The sequence below is a fragment of the Melopsittacus undulatus genome, chromosome 3 (genome assembly GCF_012275295.1).
Source record: "Melopsittacus undulatus isolate bMelUnd1 chromosome 3, bMelUnd1.mat.Z, whole genome shotgun sequence".
NCBI classification, from domain to species: domain Eukaryota; kingdom Metazoa; phylum Chordata; class Aves; order Psittaciformes; family Psittaculidae; genus Melopsittacus; species Melopsittacus undulatus.
The window spans coordinates 100,328,025-100,351,414 of NC_047529.1; the positions used below are offsets into that span (position 1 = coordinate 100,328,025).

Genomic DNA, 23,390 nt, shown 5'->3' on the forward strand with positions numbered 1-23,390 from the left:
TTCTTTACTCCACTACTGATATTATTAGTGTGAACTTTAATAATGAAACAAAATTATCTGTTGTTTCATAAACCTATTTGCTTCTAATTGTATTCCTAAGGAACGACGCAAGTTTGGACCTTTGGGTTGGAATATCCCCTATGAATTTAACTCATCAGACTTTAGAGCCAGTGTTCAGTTTATACAAAATCACTTAGATGACTGTGACATCAAGAAGGTGAATACTAAGATTTGCATACAATATATTTAATTGCTTTGTTCAGCATCTGTAATTGATTTTTCTTCCTGTTACTACTTTTAATAGTTTATTCTTTGCTTTTCTTTCAGTGCAGCTTCTAATGATCGAAGTATCAGATTCTCTGTAAGACAGTCAAGCTGAAATATTTTGTGTGCTATCATTCATATAAAAATATGTACTAGTTAAGAATTTCAGAATTTTATCTTGTTTTTTTTCAGTACCATATCTAATATGCTTACATGTCTATATAATATCTGTTTTAAAAAGGGAGCCAAAATTTACAGAGTTTGACAGAGTAAGTCAAACTTATCAATGTCTGCCATTTGGTCTACTATTTATCAGAGAATAATGCAACAGAATAGCCATTCCTTGCAAAGCAGCACTTTGCCAATAGAGAAAGATGAGAATCTGGGGAGGGGTGGGAGAGAAGAGGCAGTAGCAGTTGAGAGTGATTTCAAGTCACACAGGAAATAACGAGATATGTTTCTAATAACAAAATTATAGAGCTGAGCTCAGAAAATAGATTAAAAATAAGCAATTATTTTTTCTTCCAACAATGAACTTCCCAGCTTACATTTCAGAGCCTTATGAGCTTCCAATGATACCAAAATTCTTCTTACATGTTACAACTCCAATCTTTCATTTACTTTATTGTATACAGGGGATATCATGGAACGCAGTACGCTACATGATTGGAGAAGTACAGTATGGAGGCCGAGTCACAGATGACTTTGATAAGCGTCTTCTTAATTGCTATGCAAAGGTAGGAGACCTTGAAAGTACACTTATTTGTCATTTTTATTGGCAGCTGCAATACAGAAATCAGAAGACCCTTCTGCTGAATATGCACTTCTTCACCAGTTTATAAGACTCTTCAGAGTAAAATGAATTTTTCAAAACATCTTCGGAAGTGAGGTGTTCCCCCTTGGTTTCTCTTAGTGAGGAACAGAAATTATTAAAAAGACTTAGCTGGAGCTCAAACTTAGAAGACATAACTCTTAACAGTTTAGTTTTGTATTCAAGTAAAAACAGATGTTGTAGCTAAAATAAGAACTCTAATTTTCCAAGAGTAAAAATGAGATTAAAAAAAACTAAACAAACCCACAAAGTAACAAAGTAATACTTATTTTTTATCCCCTATAGGTATGGTTTAATGAAAAGATGTTTGACAGCACTTTCTGTTTTTACCCTGGATATAAAATTCTAGTGTGCAAAACCCTGGCACAGTATTTGGAATGCATTCAGTTACTCCCTTCAATGGACTGTCCCATGGTCTTTGGTCTTCACGGCAATGCTGATATTATGTAAGTAGTTCCAACATAATGCAAACAGAGACCTTTTCTTTTAGTATTTGGAAACAAGTTCCTCTGAAATGCTTAGGTAAAGTGTATTTTTCACGGGAAACAGGATTCATGCGAATTTCACTGTTGAAATGGAACACTTGTTGTGCATGTATATGGTTATGAATGCAGTATCTTCAGCTCCATTTTACATGTTCTTTTAAAGCAATTGGAATCTTTCTTGCTTAGTCCTCATGGTTTTAGGTTTTTTGTTATTTGAAAGAATAATAAAACTTTTATATGAACATATGATGTAAGTTTCTATATAGTTCAACTAGAGGAAGTTTCTAATGTTTACCTGCTGTTCTGTTGTGGTTTAACCCAAGGCAGCAACTAAGTACCATGCAGTCGCTCCCTCACCCCCTACCTCACAGTGGGGTGAGGAGGAGGAGTATCTATTAAAAAACAAAGGTAAAACCCACAGGTGGAGATAAGAGCAATTTAATAATTAAAGTACAACATAATACTAATAATAATGAAAAATGTGATAAGGGAAAAAAGAGAGTGAGAGAAATAAAACTCAAATTAAAAAATTACAAGCAACAGTAATACATGATACAATTGCTCATCGTTCATTGATTGATGCCCAGCCTCTCCCCAGGCAGTGATTGGTAGCTCCCAGCCAAATCCCTCCAGTTTCTATACTGAGCATGATGTTCTGTGGTACTGAATATCCCTCTGGCTAGTTCAGGTCAGCTGTCCTGGTTGTGTTCCCTCCCAGCTTCTTGTGCACTTCCTCACTGGTAGAGCATGATACACTGGAAAGTCCTTGGCTTACAGTAAGCACTGCTTAACAACTAAAACATCAGTGGGTTGTCAACATTATTCTCAGACTAAATCCAAAACACAGCACTGTACCAGCTATTAGGATGAACATTAACTCTATCCTAGCCAAAATGATGACATATTCCAAGTAGTACATTATATTTCTGTGCATACTTCTTAAATGATTGTCCAGATTGTCATTTGTTTTACAAGCATGCCTTTGGATGTTACAATAATTTGTTGCCATCAGTCCTGTCATTTCCATTATATTAAAAGAGGCTTTTCAACTGCACTAACGCTACTTAAAATTTTATCTTTCACTCAATTCACTTTTTCATTCCAAACAATGTGTGTAACAGCTTAACTTTTATTTCCTTCTAATATCATATGCCCTGTGAAAGGATCTGAATCATCATCATATTTTTTTCACTGAAGTCCTTAATAATTTTGCCAGAATTATTGCATTTTCATTATGTCCACATTCATTGTATCTCAACATAGCTTTTTGTATTTTTAAACAACAACAAAAATGTTACTCAGATGCACAACTGTTGTGGAAACCTAATATCTTCCAACATTTTTGGACTAAGCAATAATTTTCCAGTTTTTCAGTCTCTGATTTGAAAGATTGATGCCATATCAAAAGCCCAGTATTCTAAGCATACTGTGATAACAGTACACAGTTTTATCGTCAGCTTAGCACCTACCATTGTAACTATATACATCTGAAGAAAAGTCTTAAGAGTAGATTCTGTTTCAAGTCGTTCTCTAATACTTGCAAGGCCTCTCTTGCAAAACTGGTTAAAGAGACAAAATTTATTGGAGAACCAAAGTCCTGAAGAGAGACATGCTTCAGATCCAAAATCAGGCTTGTAGGAAGGCTAATTTATAGGAGGAAATGAAACAGAGTTGGGGGATCTTAGTGAGTAGGAACAGCTCTTTCATTTCTCTCTATTGCCAAGTTTTTCTTCCCCTTGGTACATCAGCATATTCCTGCTAGTTTAGTCCTTTTCTGGAGATTTTCCTCGGTAGTTATTTCTTTAGGGTTTGGGGGAAATATTTAACAGCTTCATATTTATCATAACCTGTTATAGGTAACTATGCACATGTACTTTCTGCCTGAATTTCAAATTTGACATACAGATCAAACATATTAGTGTCCCATACAATGTAAAAAGTTGTATTCAATTTCCCCTTAAGGTATCTTACTAAGTCATATCCAAGCATGCAGAAGACTAACTGCTAGAATTGGAACCCTGAGATGTCCAGGACCTTTCCACATTACTTTTACTGAGGACAAGAAAGATCTTGTCTCTCACTGGTGTAGTGCGACAGCTTTCTGGTTCATCCAAAAGCTCAATCCCCTGGCTCCAACTGTAAGACTTCACTGAATATCAGTACTTTTGTCTACTTGGGATTAACACCTGAAGTCGCTGTGATTGGTTTTAACTTTCTGTATGAATCATACGTGCTGCAAAAGCAAGGCAGGTACCTGAGCAGGCAAGGAATATTCTTACAATCTTCTCCAACCCCTTCTCCAACTGATTACATACTGAAGCCTTAAATCTAACTGGATTTTGTAATCTACTGCAAGTGGTTATTAACCAGCTGAAGACAGAGCAGGATCTCCCATTGTGCCTTGGTGAATGAAAGGTTTTGAATACCACATTGCAGTAGAGACTGATGTTTTTCACACAAAACTCAGGTAACATTTCTGTCAAACTCCATTTGTTCTTAGTTTTTATTTCCAGTACAGAAAACTCCTGATGGCACAGACTTCAGCTATGAAACTACAATAGGCTGTTGAATCCAAACTCTGTAAGAAAATATTCATAATATTGCTTTTTGGAGCAAATAAAAATTCATGTAAAAATCTTTTCTTCTGATGACTGACGTTTGCTTTGCCATACTACTTCAGGTAAAAAATAATATAAACAGGTACAAAGTGCTTTATCTTACATACTCACTTTTAGGCAACATTGACACTATAAATGATATTCACTTAATGTTGCTTTAGCTTTCTTTATATTACTCAAAACTTCCTTTACTGTAATAGCAAAAAATAGATCCCTGTAAATTACAGTTCCTCTGATCACAAACCAGACAAATAAAACACATGGGCTGAATCATGCTTCTTTGCATTACCTGTAAGGGCAATCTAGGCAAACAGCTGTTATGTCGGCATCTACACCTGGATGTTTAAATGTGATTAGGGACACCCCATTGCATATATCTGATTTCCTTCCCAGGAACGTGGTACTTCCTCTACAAATCTGTACAATCTTTTTTTCTTTATTATTTGCATCTATACTTCAACATTTTATTTGCAATGTAAAGGAAAGTCAGGTTTTCCAAAGCCTGGGAAAGAACAGTACTTGCAGTGTCAACAGGAAGGTTCACGTCTCTCTTACAAATGAAGCTGTAAGTACAAGAGAAATTTGATTTTGTCCAACTTTTCTGCTCATGTGTAGTCTTGAATAGATCTGTCACTCTTTAAATGGGGCCATAAATGGAAATAAGCTTGAGAGTTTTGAATCTAAAGTGAAGGGTTATTAAAAACCATGAAAGCCCCACCATTCCTACATTAAGAAGCAGAAATTAGATCCTCTGAGAAGCAAACTGCCAGTAGGAGTTCTTCTATTTTTCTGATTTATAGTCTTTATAATAGCAATCACAAGCAGTTAATGTTGAAATGCTGCAGTATCTAGCTTCTCTAATCTTATGATACTATCTCCAAAGCTTGGATACTTTAGGAGTTCACATATTCTATGCTATAGTACTGTCCTTGGTTTCATGGCTTATACAATTACGTATGACAGAGTAATAGAAAGAGAATGGTGTCATATGAGGTTGAAAACAAAACTGATGTGAAAAATTATGCTTTGAGCCAGTACAATTTTCTGGGTCAGACTCCTGCTGTATGTTCCTTATGTAGCTGATCCTATAAGATAAAAGTAGGCAACACGTACACTGCTATGTTTTCGTTCTCACTGCTTCTCATACCTTTGTGCCACTAGATAGCATTGTAGCAAAAGTACTTCTGTAATTCTGCTTATCTTAAAGGACTGATGAGGTCTTTTGCTGTCAAATGCCCCATTAATGTAATTTACTTTTTTGTATTGACTCAGAACATAAATTTACATTAGCTCTGCCAATGCTCTACTATGAAATAGAAGGTTTTCATCTCTAATATTGTAAATCTATCAGCTTCTATTATTAATACTAAATACCTCAGAGCAGAATGAATTTACTAATTAATAAAGGAGCAATTTGCAGAGTAATGCCTCCACCTTTTCCTTCTTCTGAATTCCACTTTAAAGAAATGATTGAGTGAAATATTCTTCCTTGTTAAAAAACTCGTGTTGCTTCTTTCCAGCAAATATCTGTTTAGATGTTCTTAACAGGTGTATGGCATTTTCTCCCTTTCCACAGAATTCCTGGAAATCGTATGATAGTTTTTTTTGACACCCCATATTCTCAGCTTGTAGAACTCCTTCTTAACCCTGAATTAGAAAAACAGCAAGTGTATAACAGTGCGTAGAGGGATATTCATATTCTTTACAATCATGGAAAACCAAAATAAAACTCAAGTAAAAAAAAATAAAAACTCATGGTTAGTGTGTTCAACTTGTTGCAGGGCACAAAGAAAAAGAAATTATTGGGAGTTTTGATTTAATCTGATGACACAGTATATTTTTTCTCAAGTTTTAAGTTGTGTGTTCTCCAAAGTATCATTTAACTATTAAAAAATCCTATGTAATTTACATGTATTTGTTATCCTCTCAGATACCAAAGTAATACAGCAGCTGATGTTTTAGACACTATTACCAACATTCAGCCTAAAGAAGGTGGTGCAGGAGCTGGAGAAACTCGTGAAGCAATTGTTTATCGTTTAGCTGAAGACATGCTAGAGAAACTTCCTCCAGATTACATACCTCATGAGGCAAGTTAATCTTAGTTGTTTTCTTGCTGTTCTCTCTGTTGAGTTTTCACAGAAGACGTTCCAAAAAAAAGAGACCCTGAATGGTACAGAAAGATCATATAGCTAGTAGCAGATTCAAGAAAGGAACCAACATCTTTATCAGCATGAATTGATATGAGGCTGCTTTATTAAAAATAAAGACCTCTAACAATTAATCATGGAGATGTGCCATGGAGACTATTCCTGGACTGTCAAAGCTGCATATGAAAACACAGGAAAAAAAGTCAGTCTTAACTTTTTGTGACAGCATTCTCCTGGGCCTTCTGGGTCAAGTTCTATTCTAGCAAAGTCATGAGTAATTTGGTAGTATCAGACAAAAAATAAAAGCTGCAACAGTTTACAGGATAATTATTAGTTGAAATACATGAAATACTAGTCTACTGTTTACTTTTCTGAACACAAGAAAGTAAAGACGTCACATATGAGAACATTTCAAAAATTCAGTTTCAACTAAATTCCATCTTCTGTGCTTCTATATTTTAGGTAAAAGCTCGTTTAATTAAAATGGGACACCTTAACCCTATGAATATTTTTCTCCGGCAAGAAATTGACCGAATGCAAAAGGTGATCACAATAGTCCGCAGCAGTTTGAATGATCTTAAATTAGCCATAGAAGGAACTATTGTTATGAGTGAGGCAAGTAAAGCATGTTTACTAATATTGAATACTGTATTTCAAATTATTACCTTGATTGCTTTAGTTCATGTGTTACAATTTCATTCCTTCAGAATTTGAAAGATGTACTTGATAATATGTTTGATGCTCGAATTCCTCAAGGATGGAAAAGAGTAGCTTGGGATTCTTCAACACTTGGCTTCTGGTTTACTGAACTTTTGGAAAGAAATACTCAGTTATCTACTTGGATATTTGGAGGAAGACCAAATGTATTTTGGATGCCTGGATTCTTTAATCCACAAGGTAAGGGTACTGAAAGGACTTGAGTAGTAATGTATTTAATCATAGTTTAATGGATTTTACTACATATCTAATTTAATATTACATCTAGAAAAGATGTTTTCATCACTGTCAGTATGTGTCATAGAAGCCAAGATGACAAATGGGTTAAAAAAAAATTAGATAAAGTCATGGAAAACAGGTCCAATGGCAGCAATAAAAATGACTGTCCAAATTTACCCTTCGAGTTGGGAAGTCCCTCAGCTCCAGATTGCCAGAAGGTGGAAGAATAAGGAAGTGAAAAGATTTACGTCTCATTTTGCCCGTTGTAATATTATTTCACTAATCATCTGCCTTTGTCTAATATCAGAGACAGGATGTTTGTATAGATGGTCTTTTAGTCTGACCTGTAAACACACTTTATATATTACAATAAGGAAAACATGTAGTTAACAAAATGCTTTATCTTGTTGAGATATTGTAGCATGATGATATAACTTCTAAATTACTTTTTTCCTGTTGTCTTCAAGTGTTTATCACATTCTAAACTGTAAGCTGCTAGCATGGAAAAGTTTTATCTAGAGCAAGATGTTATTTATATGCTGTACAGTAGCAAAAGAAAGAATTTTTTAGTGTTAAAAGTCATTCACTGGAATAACCTTCCCAGGGACACAATAGAGTCCCTGTTGCTGGAGGTGTTCAAAATACAATTGGATAGGGTGTTAGTTAATCTCATCTAGGCTCCCTTTCTCACAAAAGATGATCTTTCGAGGTCTTTTCCAAGCTGGGCTGTTCTGCGATTCTACGAACATGCAACTATTGCAGAATTTATAGCAGCTACCAATGTTTCACAGAATAATCAAACTGCAGTTTCCAGAGTGTTGCCATTTCACAGGTTACTTAATGAACAGTTTGTCCAAATTCATGAAAGATATACTGCAAAGTTCAAGTAAACATTATCTATCATTATCTGTTATAGCTTATGATGTTTTTAGAAAAGAAGAAGAAAACCAAATTGTAATCATCTTTATGAATAACAAAACCTGTTACCTTATTTGGTGCATGTTCATAGAAGAATCTCATTTAGCCTACACAACTGTCCATACAAAATTCTCATGAGAAACTTCTCTTATGTAACAGTTATGATGTTTTTTTCATTAGTATTAACCTCTGAAATCCTTGAGTATTTTATGAGTTACCTTTACTTTGTAATGCTTAACTCTTTCTGGCCTTTCTGTGACCACTTCTGTAAAAATAACTAATATCAAAGTCATTTTTGGAGTTACTTTCAGGAACAGTTGAAGTGCCTGGAGCACATTCAGATTATCATTAAAAGATAGTCTTGAGATGCCAATTAAAACATCATTCAACTTGTATTAAAAATGGTGCAGCTGATCTCTGGTTATTCAAAAATAGCACTCATGCTGGTGTAAAAGAAGACAATGGACCAGATTCTTTTGACCAAATATAATATTTAGCCTAAAAATAAATGAGCCTGAGACACAGATGTTCTTGAACTTGGTGATTGCTTCAGCCTCTGTGTTCCAAATAAATTAGTCCTGTAGATGGAGAAAGACGTGTGCTAAGCGCAAAGGTTTGCTATGGTTAGGTATGAGGTAAGTATAGTTGCTGTATGTGTAATACTGCTCTCCAGAAAATTATGAGTAAATCAAACCATGCAGCAATGTTTAAAAAAGTTGCCTCTGAGGCAAATCAGAAATTAAACTACCCTGTTCTGCTGTTGCAGGAAAATCTAAACTAATTGCACTAGTGAATCCAGCTCTAAATCTATCATAGAATTGGCAAATACGTTATAATGTTAAAACATGAGGAATGTATTGTATCAGTTCAGTGGAAAAAAATCTATTGACAATACTATAAAGTATCACCAATTTAAACTTGTGATCTTTTATCATTATCAGTGTTTGTCTCCTATAAATATTTATTAAGGAAGAATGTATGTTAATGGTGGTGCAATATGCCATTCAGCAGACATGGCACTTGGAATGAACAGGCTTATGAAAAAAAAATTATCATGTTGTACAGATATAATTAATTTTTAGCAAAATTTGAAGCCTAAATAATACTGTTTAATTTTTATCAGAATACATAGTATTTGAGAAATGAATACATTTTCATTTCAAGTACTACATTAATTGTATTTACATAGTATATATATATATTTTAGCCGTGACAAATCTCTTAACTTCTAATTGGCTTTATCCTAATTAGCATGTTGAACCACTCATATCTTGAAATGTTGTTTTCTACTGCATGTCCATGTACTTTCATGATTTCTTCCCTGGCTTGTCAGTATTTTATTAGGTGATTTCTCCTCCTTGTAGACACTTGATAGCCAACAAAACACTAGTCATATGCCCTATCAAAAAGGAACTGATGCAATTTCATCTTTAAATCTTTACAGTAATCACATATAATTATCAACTTCTCTATTGTTAATGTTTCACCTAATCTCTCTGACAACTCCAACTAGTTCTTCATCTAGTAGCATAAAATAGCAGCTACTGCACTGTCATCCTCTGAGACATTTACAAAGAAACAACCAGGTATTTGTTAAAATTGTTCCATCTTTGTAGCTTTTTCTTTATAACACATCCAAACCTCTTTGCTGCCCAATTATTTGTCATCTTGTGCTTCTACTTTTCAGTCCTTTACACAAGAAGATGCATTGTGTGCTTTCTATTTTATATCCAATCTTTGGGGCAGGGCAGTGTTTAGGTGCTCTAAAGTTGACAGGGTGCTCAGCTGATGTTGTGAATTTTACCTCTTAACCCTTTTTGATTGCAAACCTATGTAAAGTGTGTTCAAAAAATATTCAAAAGATCACTGAACTCACTACTTGATTATGTCATCCTCTACCTTCATTTCTGTCTAGGACTCCCTTTTATTCACTAACAAAACATAATTTTTTCATCCTTTTTAAGCACTGGGTTATCTAGATTCCATACACTCGTATAGTTATTTATCACATTCAGATGTGCTGTCATAGAAATTTATCTTATTTTTCTTCTTTCATTAAAAAACACTTTTTTCCTAAGTTGCCTTTACAGAAATATCAGCTTGCATAATTCATATCTTGTCTGCCTTCTAATTCTTTCTTGAAATACAACTCCACCCTGGATCTTGTAGTTGATTGCCTAATGAAAATGTGTAAGTCAGTATCCTAAGTAAATATTTGTTAACTGAATAATTCAGTACCAGAAAAACAAAAAAAAAAAAAGTACATTATTTTATTTGCCATTTAAAAATATTTTTCTCAGTGTAATGCAGTCTAGGCCACTGTTGTCATTTGTTCCTATTTTGGCCCCAAAGCAAAGTTTGCTGTTATTAGTCAGGGTGCTCATTTTAACAGAACTCTGAAGATCCGTCTATAACATTCAGTGCAGAACCAAGCAGATAACTAAACAAGATTTTATATATGTGTATATATATATGTGATTTTTTTTGCCATTTGAGATATGTAATAAATCTGTGGCTTGATTTCTCAAGGATTCCTTACAGCAATGAGACAAGAAGTAACTCGAGCACATAAGGGCTGGGCTTTAGATGCCGTTACAATACATAATGAAGTGCTAAAGCAAAACAAAGAAGAAATCACAGCACCTCCTTCTGTATGTATGACATGCAAAGATGTTTCAGTATTAATTCCAGTATTTAATCTATATAGTGCATCATTCTGTCATTTTGGATTGCTAGAGGCAAAAGTTACTAATGTCTTCACCTAGCTGTTTTTGCTCAGCATACAAGATAAATAGCAATAAGTATGAAACAAGTATGTAAGTATAGAAGTATTTATAAATGTATAAAAGACAGAGTAGGGACAACGTAGGTTCCCTCCGGAAGCTATCAGGAGAAGTGGCTACCCTGGATTTGGGAAGGCTGAGGTTCTTAATTACTTCTTTGCCTCAGTCTTCACTGGCAAATGCTTTAACCACACCAACCAAGTCTTGGAAGGCAGAGGCAGGGACTGTGAAAATGAAGACCTTAGGCCCATTGTAGAAGAGGATCTGGTTCAAGACCATCTTAAGAACCAGAATGTGCACAAGACCATGGGACAGATGAAATCCATCTGTGGGTTGTGAAGGAGCTGGCGAATGAAGTTGCTAAGCCACTGTCCATCATATTTGAAAAATCATGGCAGTCAGGCAAAGTTCCTGATGACTGGAAAAAGGGAAATATAACCCCCATTTTCAAGAAGGGGAAAATGGATGACCCACAGAATTACAGACCAGGGTGCCTGGCAAAATCTTGGAGCACCTCCCTTATGAAGATAGGCTGAGAAAGTTGGGGCTGTTCAGCCTGGAGAAGAGAAGGCTGCGTGGAGACCTCATAGCAGCCTTCCAGTATCTGAAGAGGGCCTATAGGGATGCTGGGGAGGGACTCTTCATTAGGGATTGTAGTGACAGGACAAGGGGTAACAGGTTCAAACTTAAACAGGGGAAGTTTAGATTGGATATAAGGAGGAAGTTCTTTACTGTAAGGGTGATGAGGTACTGGAATGGGTTGCCTGGGGAAGTTGTGAATGCTCCATCCCTGGCAGTGTTCAAGACCAGGTTGGATGAAGCCTTGGGTGATATGGTTTAGTGCGAGGTGTCTCTGCCCATGGCAGTGGGGTTGGAACTAGATGATCTTAAGGTCCTTTCCATTTCAACTATTCTATGATTCTATGAAGATACTAATTTTTTATTTTGCAGTTATGAAAATATTTTATTAAAAGAACCATTTTATTGTATCACCTCTCAATTTTTAAAATTTATAGTAAACTTTAGATCAAATTTTGTAGTGTAGTAGTGTATGGGCTTTATTAAACAATTTTCCTTGCTATTCATATCAGTATAACTTCTGAAAAAGGTTGTTTTTTTAAAATTATGTGGTTTGAAAAGATTCAATGTCAGGTATTACTATAAAACATATATTCCTTTTAATAGTCTATGACACTCATTTCACAAAACAGATTTTTTTTATTTTGTGTGATGTATCTGCTTATTCTTCACACAGGAAGGAGTATATGTATATGGGCTATACCTGGAAGGTGCAGGCTGGGACAAACGAAATAGCAAACTCATTGAATCTACACCAAAGATTCTTTTTGTTCAGCTGCCTGTGTTGCATATATATGCTGTTAATACAACCAGTCCTAAAGATCCCAAGCTCTATGTTTGTCCACTTTACAAGAAGCCCAGGAGGACAGATCTGAACTATATTACAGAGATCTACTTAAGGACAACCGTGACTCCAGACCACTGGATATTGAGAGGAGTGGCTCTCCTTTGTGACATCAAGTAAACTGTTTTTTTATACCACAACTGTAACAGAATATATGGCACATGTAACAAATTACATGTATAATTTGTTCTACTGTTACTTCTACTGCTTTTTATTTGGTGGCCATTGGTCATCATACTAGAACGTTCATTTTGACTTAATGTTTTTTTCTCTGCTTCCAGTAAATTCAGTTGTTCTTGGCTATTTGCTGATAATTTTAAAGTAAGTTTTCGAAACAAGTTTTCTGGTTGTAGTCTTTGATGTTTCCATTATATTACTTAAAAAATAAACATTTTCTTTCATAATACAATTTAAAATAAAATGTTCTTAAACCTTATAAAAGAACTTATTTTTTCACGTCATTTTAGCTTGTGTTTCAGTGATGTATGATGACAACAGAAGACAATATAGAACATAAATTTAAGTTCTCTTAGATACAAGTTTTAAATATTTCATATATTTAAAATACATGAAAAAAGGAAACGCCAACAAAACAAAAACAAAACAAAACAAAAAAACCCCAAACACAACAAAACCCAAGCAAGCAAACAAACAAAATAACCCCAACCTGACTGATTGTCAGATTTGTTGCTCCAGGTGATCAAAACACTGAAGACAGTATTTGTGGTGGGTTGAACATAACAGCAGCTAAGTATCTGTCCAGTTGCTTGCTCTCTTCACCTGTCTCAGCAGGATGGGGGAAAGAATTTGAAGTGCAGAAGCTGAAAGCACATGGGCCTAGATGAAGACAGTTTAATAAGTAAAACAAACCTGCATACACAAGCCAAGCAAATTAAGGAGTTTGTTTACTGCTTCCCACTGGCAGGCAGATGTTTAGCCATTTCTGGGAAAGAAGGGGCTCAGCATGGGTAATGATTACTCTGGAGAACAGATGCAATAAGCACAAATGTTCCCTTTCCTTCTGCTTTCTCTGTGCCTTTGGTGCTTAACAAGACCTCATATGGTGTGGAGTATCCCTTCGGACAGTTTGGTTCAGCTGTCCTGACTTTTTCCCCTCTCATGTTCTTGTGCATTCTCAGTCTACCCACTGTGTCAACAGAGGGAGAAAAAGTTCATACCCAAAAACCAGCACAACAACTGTAGTTTATTCATTCTTCATTTTTTTCCCCTAGTCTGGACTTTCAGCTTAATTGCAGTGGGGAAACAAAGCTTAACCCTGTGAATGCCTCCATGGGTGGAACATGTGCACTGCCACATTTACAAGTGAAATTTAATATGGAAAGATACTGGGGAAGGTGCAAATTAATAACATGCTGTCATGGTTTGAGCATGTTTTGAGGGTGTTTTTGTTCAAGGTTTTTTCCAGCCAGGTGGAGGAGGGGAGTCCGGGAGGAAGGAGAGACAGGACACCTGACCCAGGCTAGCCAAAGAGGTATTCCATACCATAGCACGTGATGCCCAGGATGCATACTGGGAAAGAGAAAGCTGGAGAGAGAGCTGAGGAGAAAAATGGAGGAGGGAGCACATGGTGCTCGGCCAGGCAGGGTGGAGTGAGTTATGGGTCGGTGGCTGGTGGGGTGTTGTATTCTCTTCACTTGCTGTTTGCTGTATCATTATTATTTGTAGTAGTAAATGGCAGTAGGGGTTTTGTGTTATGCCTTAGCAATTAAACCGTTCTTATCTCAATCCGTGGGGGCTACATTCTTTGGATTTTCCTTCCTAACTCTCCGGGAGTTGGGGGACTTGGTTTAAACCACGACATTTTTGGCGCCCAACGTGGGGCCCGAGGGTTTGAGATAAGAACAGATCTGAGCGGATTTATGGTCTCTTGTCACAATGCTGATTTATTGGCTGTTAGAGGTTTTTCTCTGGATCTCGCAGTTTTGGGATTTTGCCGGGTACTTTGTGTATGGATTGGATGTGTTTGTGTCGGAGGCTTGTAATACGGTGGGGCTCCGGCAGCGGGGGGGGATGGACGTGGCCGTGGACTTGAATTTGTACCAGGCCGTCCCGCTGCTCTTCGCCGTCCTTGTCCTTATCCTCGTCGTCGTCTGCGTGGAGCTGCATGAAGCCGGGAAGGAGCAGCCCCGGGAGCTGCCGGCAGCTGAGGCTGCCAGGGAGAGCGGCACGGGGAGCCAAACGGCTGTGGCAGAGCAGCGGGAGCAGGCGGGGGAGGAGCGGAGCAGGGCGGTAGCTGAGCAGCGGGATCAGGCAGCCGGGGGGGTGAGTCCCGCGGCCGTTCCCGACCCTCCGACGGCCGAGAGTGTCCCCCGGAAGTCGCCTGCCGACCCCCAGCAGGATACAGGAGACCACGCAGCATTTCCCAGCAAGGCAGAGAAGGAAGATCCGGACGCGGGAGAAGAGAAGCTGATAGTGGGAGAACTGGCAAGCACGGCAGCTACATCAGCCCCAGTGACAAGTGCAGCAGCATCATTTGAGAGTTCTGACGGTTTTGAATGGCTTTTGGGTGCCCTTGGGACCTGCCTGCTGATTGTCATAGGGGTCAGCATGGTGGCACAGACACAGAGTGTGTTCTACCCACAACCATTTTGTCTGATCCCAAAAGTTAAGCAGAGTCAGGTTTGGGTCTTTTCTATGGTTAGACAAGGATATAGGAGCACCAGGAGACTGTTCCCAAGGCTGGACAGTCATGAGTGGCAGGGCATGTGGGACAGTATGGCCAAGTATCTGATCCACTGGGCCCCTCCAGTGCTTTGGAAGCATTGGAGGTGGAAGGCAGTTGTATGGAGTCCCCAGCAGCAAGCTGTAGAACTGCTGAAAGGGACGGTGAATGATTTTGAGCCTGGTGGGCCCAGATACTTCAAGCTATTAGTCCAGAGATGCAACATAGAGATGTCTCATGATCGAGGGGTGGACTTAAGAGTGATGGTGTATTGAAAATGTGGGATCTGGGCATGACGTGAATGGTATGGAATAAGGGGTGGATAATGTCATGGTTTGAGCATGTTTTGAGGGCATTTTTGTTCAAGGTTTTTTCCAGCCAGGTGGAGGAGGGGAGTCCGGGAGGAAGGAGAGACAGGACACCTGACCCAGGCTAGCCAATGAGGTATTCCATACCATAGCACGTGATGCCCAGGATGCATACTGGGAAAGAGAAAGCTGGAGAGAGAGCTGAGGAGAAAAATGGAGGAGGGAGCACATGGTGCTCGGCCAGGCAGGGTGGAGTGAGTTATGGGTCGGTGGCTGGTGGGGTGTTGTATTCTCTTCACTTGCTGTTTGCTGTATCATTATTATTTGTAGTAGTAAATGGCAGTAGGGGTTTTGTGTTATGCCTTAGCAATTAAACCGTTCTTATCTCAATCCGTGGGGGCTACATTCTTTGGATTCTCCTTCCTAACTCTCCGGGAGTTGGGGGACTTGGTTTAAACCACCACACATGCTGAGTTAGATAATTTACACCAAAGAAGATTTTATTTCTCCATCCTGTAAGAACAGAGATGAATAGTATATTGTTGATCTCAACTATTTAATATATTGCATCAGAAACTTGACAGCATCTCTTTTTTCTATTTGTCAGAGTCCACTGTTTCCCATCTTCTCTGAGCCTGTCTAGGGGGGTGTTCTGCTCTGTTTCCTCAACACCATGCATTAGCTCATTACTTCTCATTTAAAATGAATGTTAATTTCCATATAGCTTTCTAGTTAGTTTACTGGAAATAACCTGTTTTGTGATGGCAACAATCTACCATCTAGTCATAAGGCTCCTTTTCTGTCTCTGTGCTTTAAGAATGGTCAATGTATTTCTGTCCTAGTCATATGTGGGATAGTACTCTCACAATTAGTTTGTTTACAGACAGCTCTTCAAACATCTAACAGCATATTCAAACATCTAATACAGTTAATTACTTGAATCACCACAAGTCATTCCTCCTAGTTGACATAATCTAGAGGGATTCAAGGCCTCAGGACTCCAGGAATGCTCTATACATCATAATATTGTAACAAGTGTTCAACTTCCTACATTAACTCTAGTATAGTTTTTTTTCAAGTCACTGGGCAGGTTACTTTCTGAATGTTTTTATGCTCATTTGCCATGCAAGATACTGCTGTTCAAGTTGTGAGGCACCATGGTAGTGCCTGAATTGACAAAGACAAGAATGCCATGTCAGCAAAACACAAATATTTAACAGATGATCAAAAAAACCCTGAAGAATTGAAATAGGACATTTAAATAGTCTCTGTGAAAGCAAGGCCCTGACTCATGAAGATCTGTGTTTGAGAATGTGAAAAGCATGCCCAGAATTATCTTAGAGGGTGCATCCATAGTCTCTATTATTCTTTCCTCACTCAGAATAATCACCCAGAAGAATTTTCCTAACCATTTACCTGATTTTCAGGGGCAAGTTCAAGCTGGTAAGACAAGGGAAGGCATGTGCTTTCCCACTGCTTTAGAGTGGACACATTAACTAATAGTAATCGATCTGCTAGCATATCAAAACACTTTTCACAAAAGCTTTTGTTTTTAGGTGATGATTCACAAGAAGTGTGGAGCATAGCCATATGTGGGCTTTTATATAACAAAGTTATTAAAACCTGTGGAAAAGAGATTGCAAATAGGGGGCAGGGAGAAGTTTGTTTTCTGGTCAGATTGCTAAACCTCACAAAACCACTCACTGTAATAAACTTGTTCCAACCCTAATGTTCCAAGAAGGTAACATTTCAGCTAAACTTTAACTTTGTTAATTCCATAGAACAATCTTCTTCATCCACATCCTCTGTTTCTGCCTCTAGATACTTGTTGGTTGTAACAAAAATTTGTTCAGCAGAGATTCAAAATATTCACATTTTATGGAAAGATCTACAGTTTTCTGTTCAGTCATTTTGTTAACTGGCAATATATATTCTTAATATTTAAACTAATTCATCATTTGTTATAGTCTGGCAGAATATTTGGCAGCAGTATAGTAGTATAATTCTGTTGACACACATACTGAAAATGTATAAAATGTGCAAGCTGGAGTTTCAAGTATATTGGTATTTCTACTGATTTTTTTAATGTTTAATTGCACAACTATGACAAGTGTCTTGATCAGAACTCTTCAGAAGCCTCTGTTTTTATTTATACTACTAGGGCAGACATCACACAAGCTGAACATTGGAGGATCTGTTTGAACCACACAAGCAGGGTATTCCTGAGGCAAGTCCAGATGTATTAAAGCCAAAAGAGAAGCCTTTTCTAGTGATTAATACGGCCTCCAGAGTACAAAAGAAACATGCATAGATTGGCTCTTAGAAATTCAGGGAAACTTTTTTTTTTTTCACTTAGCAACAGTCCATGATAAAGGGCAAATCCAGACACAGACTTTGGTAATAGAAATACAATGTAACTCTTATACAGGAGAGGTTAGCATGGGGAAACCAACAACTACTAATATGTATGCCTTATTTTTATGCCTCCTTATTTCCATTGCAATTTATAATTTATTAGATACAAATATGCAATAATAATATCATTAGGGATATCTGAACAATCTCTGGCTTACCACATTGGCTGTTTAATAAAGGAATGACTCAACCAAGGTATGTGTTAGTTAGATGACTAGTAATAAATGGATATTCAGAAATGCAAGATTCCACTTATCCAACTTCAACTATTTTCACATTCCCAAATGTCTAAAAGGATTAGTGATTGTGTTCTGCCAGTTAGAAAGTCCATTTAACTGAATTCTTATCTTGCTGATAAATCTATATTTAGTCTTGTATTTTGTATTCTTTATTACTAATCAAGACATTATTTACAGCATTCAGGTGAGGTTAAATCAATTCAATCAAAAATATTTTATCATTTTTCATAAATACTGAGATCTCATCCAAAATTTATCCTTCATGTCAGTTCCAACATTTACCTTCATTAATATATAGTTATCAGTATTTGCCTTCCTCCCTCCCTCCCTCCCTCTATCCCCCACCCTGCCAGGCCTTGTTCAGCTCCATGGAAATGTGATTACACTCCTGGATATTAGGAAAACACTACTTTTTATTCTTTCTAGGACAAAAATGACACATATGAAGATAAAAAAGGCCCTCTTTAGCCCCTTGCTTTCCTCCTCCCTGCCTCCCTCCCCTGGCTTGCTCCAGCTCCTGGACTTCCCCTATGGATCTGCAGCTTCTAATCTCTTACAGTATCAACAGGTTGACTCCTCACTTCATTTTTTCAAGCAGACTTGGAATGTCTTAACAGATAAATATCTGCAGCTTCCTGCATATATTCACTAATCAGTAATACCTCCTACCAGTGTTTATATTTGATATTCAGATTAGTCGAGTGGTTGTTCGAAAGGTTAGCTAATTAAAAATCCTAATATTAATTGCTCAAAATCTGCTGGCTAATCACCAAGGAGGGATTTCTGTGAAACCAGATACTCAAAGGCAGAATGATTATTTGCCTTACAGACACAGCATTTCAGAGAACTGTGTTAAGCACATAATTGCCTTTCATCCTTGCAGCTTCACATGAATTACGAGCAGGCTGCTGTATGGTGATGGAAATGAATGATGGTTAGGGTCACCTTCTCTTTTTGGGGGAATGTTTATGATGCAAAAAGCTATGGCCTCAAAAGACACTGTGATTAACAACAGTTTGTGATCTCACTGGACATATGGGCACAAAAAGTAAAATTAATATAAATAGCCATGTAAATAGCAAGGATTTAACCTGCACATGTACAAGCTAAAGAATTTAATCCAAACAATACTCTTTTCTCTCAGTTGTAGTCATGTCAGCACATGGAAAACCTATGAAACAGGTTCCCTGTCTCATTCATCCAGGGAATACTTTTTTGATACAAAATGCTAGACTATAAAATATCACCTCTTTCTGAAAACTCCAATAGATGCTTCAGACAAGCTACTAAATGCTTGTCTTGGCATTTGGGAAGCCTTTTACTGAGGGAATCCTACCTACTAGACAGCTAGCAGCAGAGTAGACAGAAATAATCTCTGTCTCTTTGGAAAAGACCAGTGCTATGATCATCGTACAAGATGTATATTAAACTCTACAAGGCAGTTTTCCTTTTCTGTATCAAGGTTTCCCTTGGTGGGAAGTGATTTTCAAGTAATTTCCTCACAGAAAAGAACTACCACTACAGAAGAGGGGAAGAATAATATTTCTGTCAATTTTACTTAGTAAATAATAATTTGACTAACTTCACTCTTTCCTTCCTTTGCTCTCTGATTCATAGATTCCTACTTTCTTCAAGCAGAGAAACTGAATGCTTTACTGAGTATTCCACACCATGATTTCCTTTGCTAGCATCTTTTCATTTTGTTCATACTAGCAGCCTTCTGTAGTCCAAAATACAATTCTTAACAAAACATTCTTGAACAGATTTTTTTATTAGGAATCTTGAATTTAGCAGTCAGAGATTGTGGTAAGAAATTCAAATTGCAATAAAAAATTATTTCCTGTTATATTACATGACTACAAATAACCTTTACGTTGACACATCTAAAATTTTTAATATGGCAATGTCTGGGTCAGATTCACAAGTTACTCAACACATTTTTTCTCTGTAAGTCAGAGAATGTAAGATTTGTATTGAAATTGAATACCTATCTATCTAAATCATTCCTTCCATACAATCATTGCATAGAATAAATTCCACAAGGCAGCTAGACCCCATAAATTTTTCACTCATTTATATGTTGTCATCAAGGAATACATAGCCCAAAGTGTACAAGCCATGCTACTTTACAGCTGAAAAATGGAGCTGTCTGTTTTGTTCAAGCACTACTTGTTCTTTTCATGTATTTCCGTAAAACAAGCCCTTTTTGTCTGGAACTGCAAACTATCAACAGCTTCTGTACATTCATTCTGAATATGCATCTACAATACTACACATTATAGAAAAGTGGGCGATTTCAAACCCTGCACTACAGCACTGGATAGTTACCATGAGATATTTCATGTACTGGGCACATTCTCCTGCATGTGTGCAGGTAACTTCAGTAACAGAACAAATAGTGCTTACGGACACTAAAAATAATGCCTGTAGCCATGTTTTGATACAAAGCACTGTAAGGTCAATTTGAGTATTACCAAGAAGTGTAAATTACCCACTTTCCAAAATCAAGGTTTCAAGGTACAATTCAGTTTCTCCAAAGCTATTGAAGCATACATAACTTCAAGACAGGATGATCTCCCTTCTAAACATCAATGTGCTTGTAATCGCAGCTGTAGCTTACGTGTTTGTAACTCTCATTTGCATAATACTGCTCAGAGCTAGCTACCTTTTCTTTTTTTCCAGGAGGCCCACAGAAGGATTCAGCTTAGATGAACTTTCAGCTAAATAGGTATCTACATGAATTAAAATTTTACAAACACCATCCACGTTCCATAATTCAAGACTTCGATCCTTCTGCTTCTTTTCCTAAACACACATTTCAAATTTCTAAGTGATTTATTTGGATAGCTTCATAGGTTGCTGGTCCTTCAACTCAGACACTTTAGCTTTTATTGAGCTTTCCTGACACTTCCTCTTAGTTTTGTAAAGAAAAAATTGAGTCAAAGCAAATTCACTGCTGCAGCACACAATGGTTACAAAACACAAGAACAAATAGCTAGCAGCCTTTCAGGCACATGGGCAACTCTTACATAGCCACCATATAGGGCAGCAACTCCCTCAATTTTTCCTCTAAATCACCAGTTTAGTTAAAACACTTCATTCTCCAAATCTCAGCAACCCTGTACACTGCAACTTCAAACATACATATACAAGGTAGAAAGGAATAAAATTTCACTGAGTTTAGATCTCTTTTTGCTTTAATCACTTCCAAGAATTGCATGTCTCTGTCCCATAAACCTTGCTATAAGAGACATTTATAAAAGTGAATAATTACAGGTCACGGAGAAGCACGAAGTGCATAACTTGCACTGAAAACAGATTAACAGCCTCTGGCATTAACAGTCTTAAGGTAGCTGAGGAAAATGTCTGTTACTCAGCAAATGTCATAGCAGAAACAGTCTGTCCATGAAACAGTTTCAGAGACAAAGCATTCATTCTTCCATGGGACAGGGATGATACTTTCTCATGTATGAGGCTAATGTCCTAGTGTCGGGTAGCGGCAAGCGCAAACCCTTGTGCAGGTTTTGTCTCTCACCCATGGGAACTTCCCATGGTAAGCCACCAGTTACACTGTTCATGAAGAAATGGATTATCAGGACAGATTATTAAAAGAGACACTGAGCTTTTCCAAAATGCAGTTTTGCCTTCAAAATATAGTGAATCACTTCAATAATGATCAGTGGTCATAAGCATACAATAATCCCTTTGTTGCAGTGTGACTGCAAGATAGCTTCTCCTTCATGCTTCTAAGAGGTTTAGTCCATCCTAGAGGTAAAGGAACTAGAGGGAAGTTAGAGTCCTGCCTCTTAAATAGTATTTGCAGTCCTTCAGCTACAGGAAAAGAGGTGTTTGCCTCAACAAACAAAATTCTTAAGTTGAACAAAGCTTCAAATTGTTATTAAATTAACACTGATAAAAGAACAAGTTCAGTTTTAGTATTAACAGAACCATTAATAAATATAACAGAAGTCCAGCAGTCCCAGGTTTTATAGGCAACTTTCATCAGTATTTCCCACAAAAAAAGATTTGACTTTCTTGGAAAAATACCTTCCCATCCTTAGGAAAATGACCTCTATTACTGTGATTTAAGTTAATAGGATTTGTTCAGTCTGAAATTTGATAATAGCTTCTTAAATGGGCACAGTGAAAACGTGTCTGTTCAGAGTTCACTGTGATCCATTTTTTTCCCTCCAAAAACATTCATGTATGTAAGACTAGTGTATGATATCATCATATCTAAGGAGTTACCCTTGATTATTTCTGGAAAGCAGAATTTTCCCAAAGAAGTAATCTTTGCTTCCAAAGTGACATATGTCACCCTTGTAGCACTAATAACAGTTTTCAAGAGAGACACGAGCCTATTAAGCTCTTGCAGAAGCAGTTGGTCCTCTGCTGCACACAAGTGCTAGGAGTCATCTTGAGAGCAGAAGCCCTAACTGGAAAACTTAATTAATATGTCTGGTACAGAGATAGCAAACAGAAAGCAGTAGGGATTTGCATGTGAAGAAGGTGCACCAAGCTAAGGCTGGTGGAGCTACCCAGGTGGAAGAGGTTTCTTTCTCTTTATTTAAAGGTTTCCATTTCCTGACCTGGAGGAAGCTGGATAATATCTTGCTCAGTTGCCTGGTGTTTTTGTTGGTTTGTTAAAAACAGATGTAACATGTGTAGTCTTCAGGTGTTAGGAGGTATGGTCAACCCAGAGGTACTTCCAAATGGGATCAGGTGTTGGGCTTCAAGTAAAACATTCCTGTGAGGTGCAAGCAGGCTTGGGCAGGAGCCTCTCTTATCCCTTTGGGGGAGTCAAACCACATAATGGTAAGTTAATGGCCAAGTGTTAGTTTTCCTAGTCATGTAGTTCAGCAGTCTGGTATTGCAGATGCTTTCTGGTTGCTTCCTTCAAGGATGTGTGATAACTGCAGGTAACAGAAATGTCGGTCTTTTACAGAAGTTTCTTGTTTCTGTATGTAATTTGTCTTAGCACACATGTGCACAAATACAGGGTCAGGCAAAATAAGCAGGCTTTTCTCCTGTCTCATTGCCTTCATCTCATTGAGTGAAGCATTAAGCTTGGGTTAAAATCTTTGAAATCCAAGAGATCACTAATTTCTTTAAAGGTTACAGCATCTTCTCATTGTTCCAGATGATGTTGCTGTGGCTAAATGTGCTTTTTCAATTAGATCTCATTTCTTCTGAATTTTCCCTAAGTCCTCAGCAATGTCTGTAGTAGGCATAATTATTCTACAGAAACAGTATTTATTTTACTGGGATAGCAAAAAAAAAATCTCAATGAGCAACATAAAAAAACAACACCTGAGGTTTCAACTAAATTAGGGTGTTTG

At 37.3% G+C, this 23,390-nt stretch overlaps 1 protein-coding gene across 1 annotated transcript in view; it reads left to right on the forward strand.

The window, feature by feature from the left end:
• Positions 1–12,526, forward strand: part of DNAH8 (dynein axonemal heavy chain 8) — a 138,785-nt gene extending 126,259 nt beyond the window's left edge. The window contains 8 exon segments of the mRNA XM_034060769.1: positions 101–217; positions 900–1,001; positions 1,382–1,542; positions 6,130–6,286; positions 6,809–6,961; positions 7,054–7,243; positions 10,730–10,851; positions 12,239–12,526. Of these exon segments, the coding sequence (XP_033916660.1) occupies positions 101–217; positions 900–1,001; positions 1,382–1,542; positions 6,130–6,286; positions 6,809–6,961; positions 7,054–7,243; positions 10,730–10,851; positions 12,239–12,526 (1,290 nt within the window).
• Positions 12,527–23,390: the final 10,864 nt, after the last annotated feature.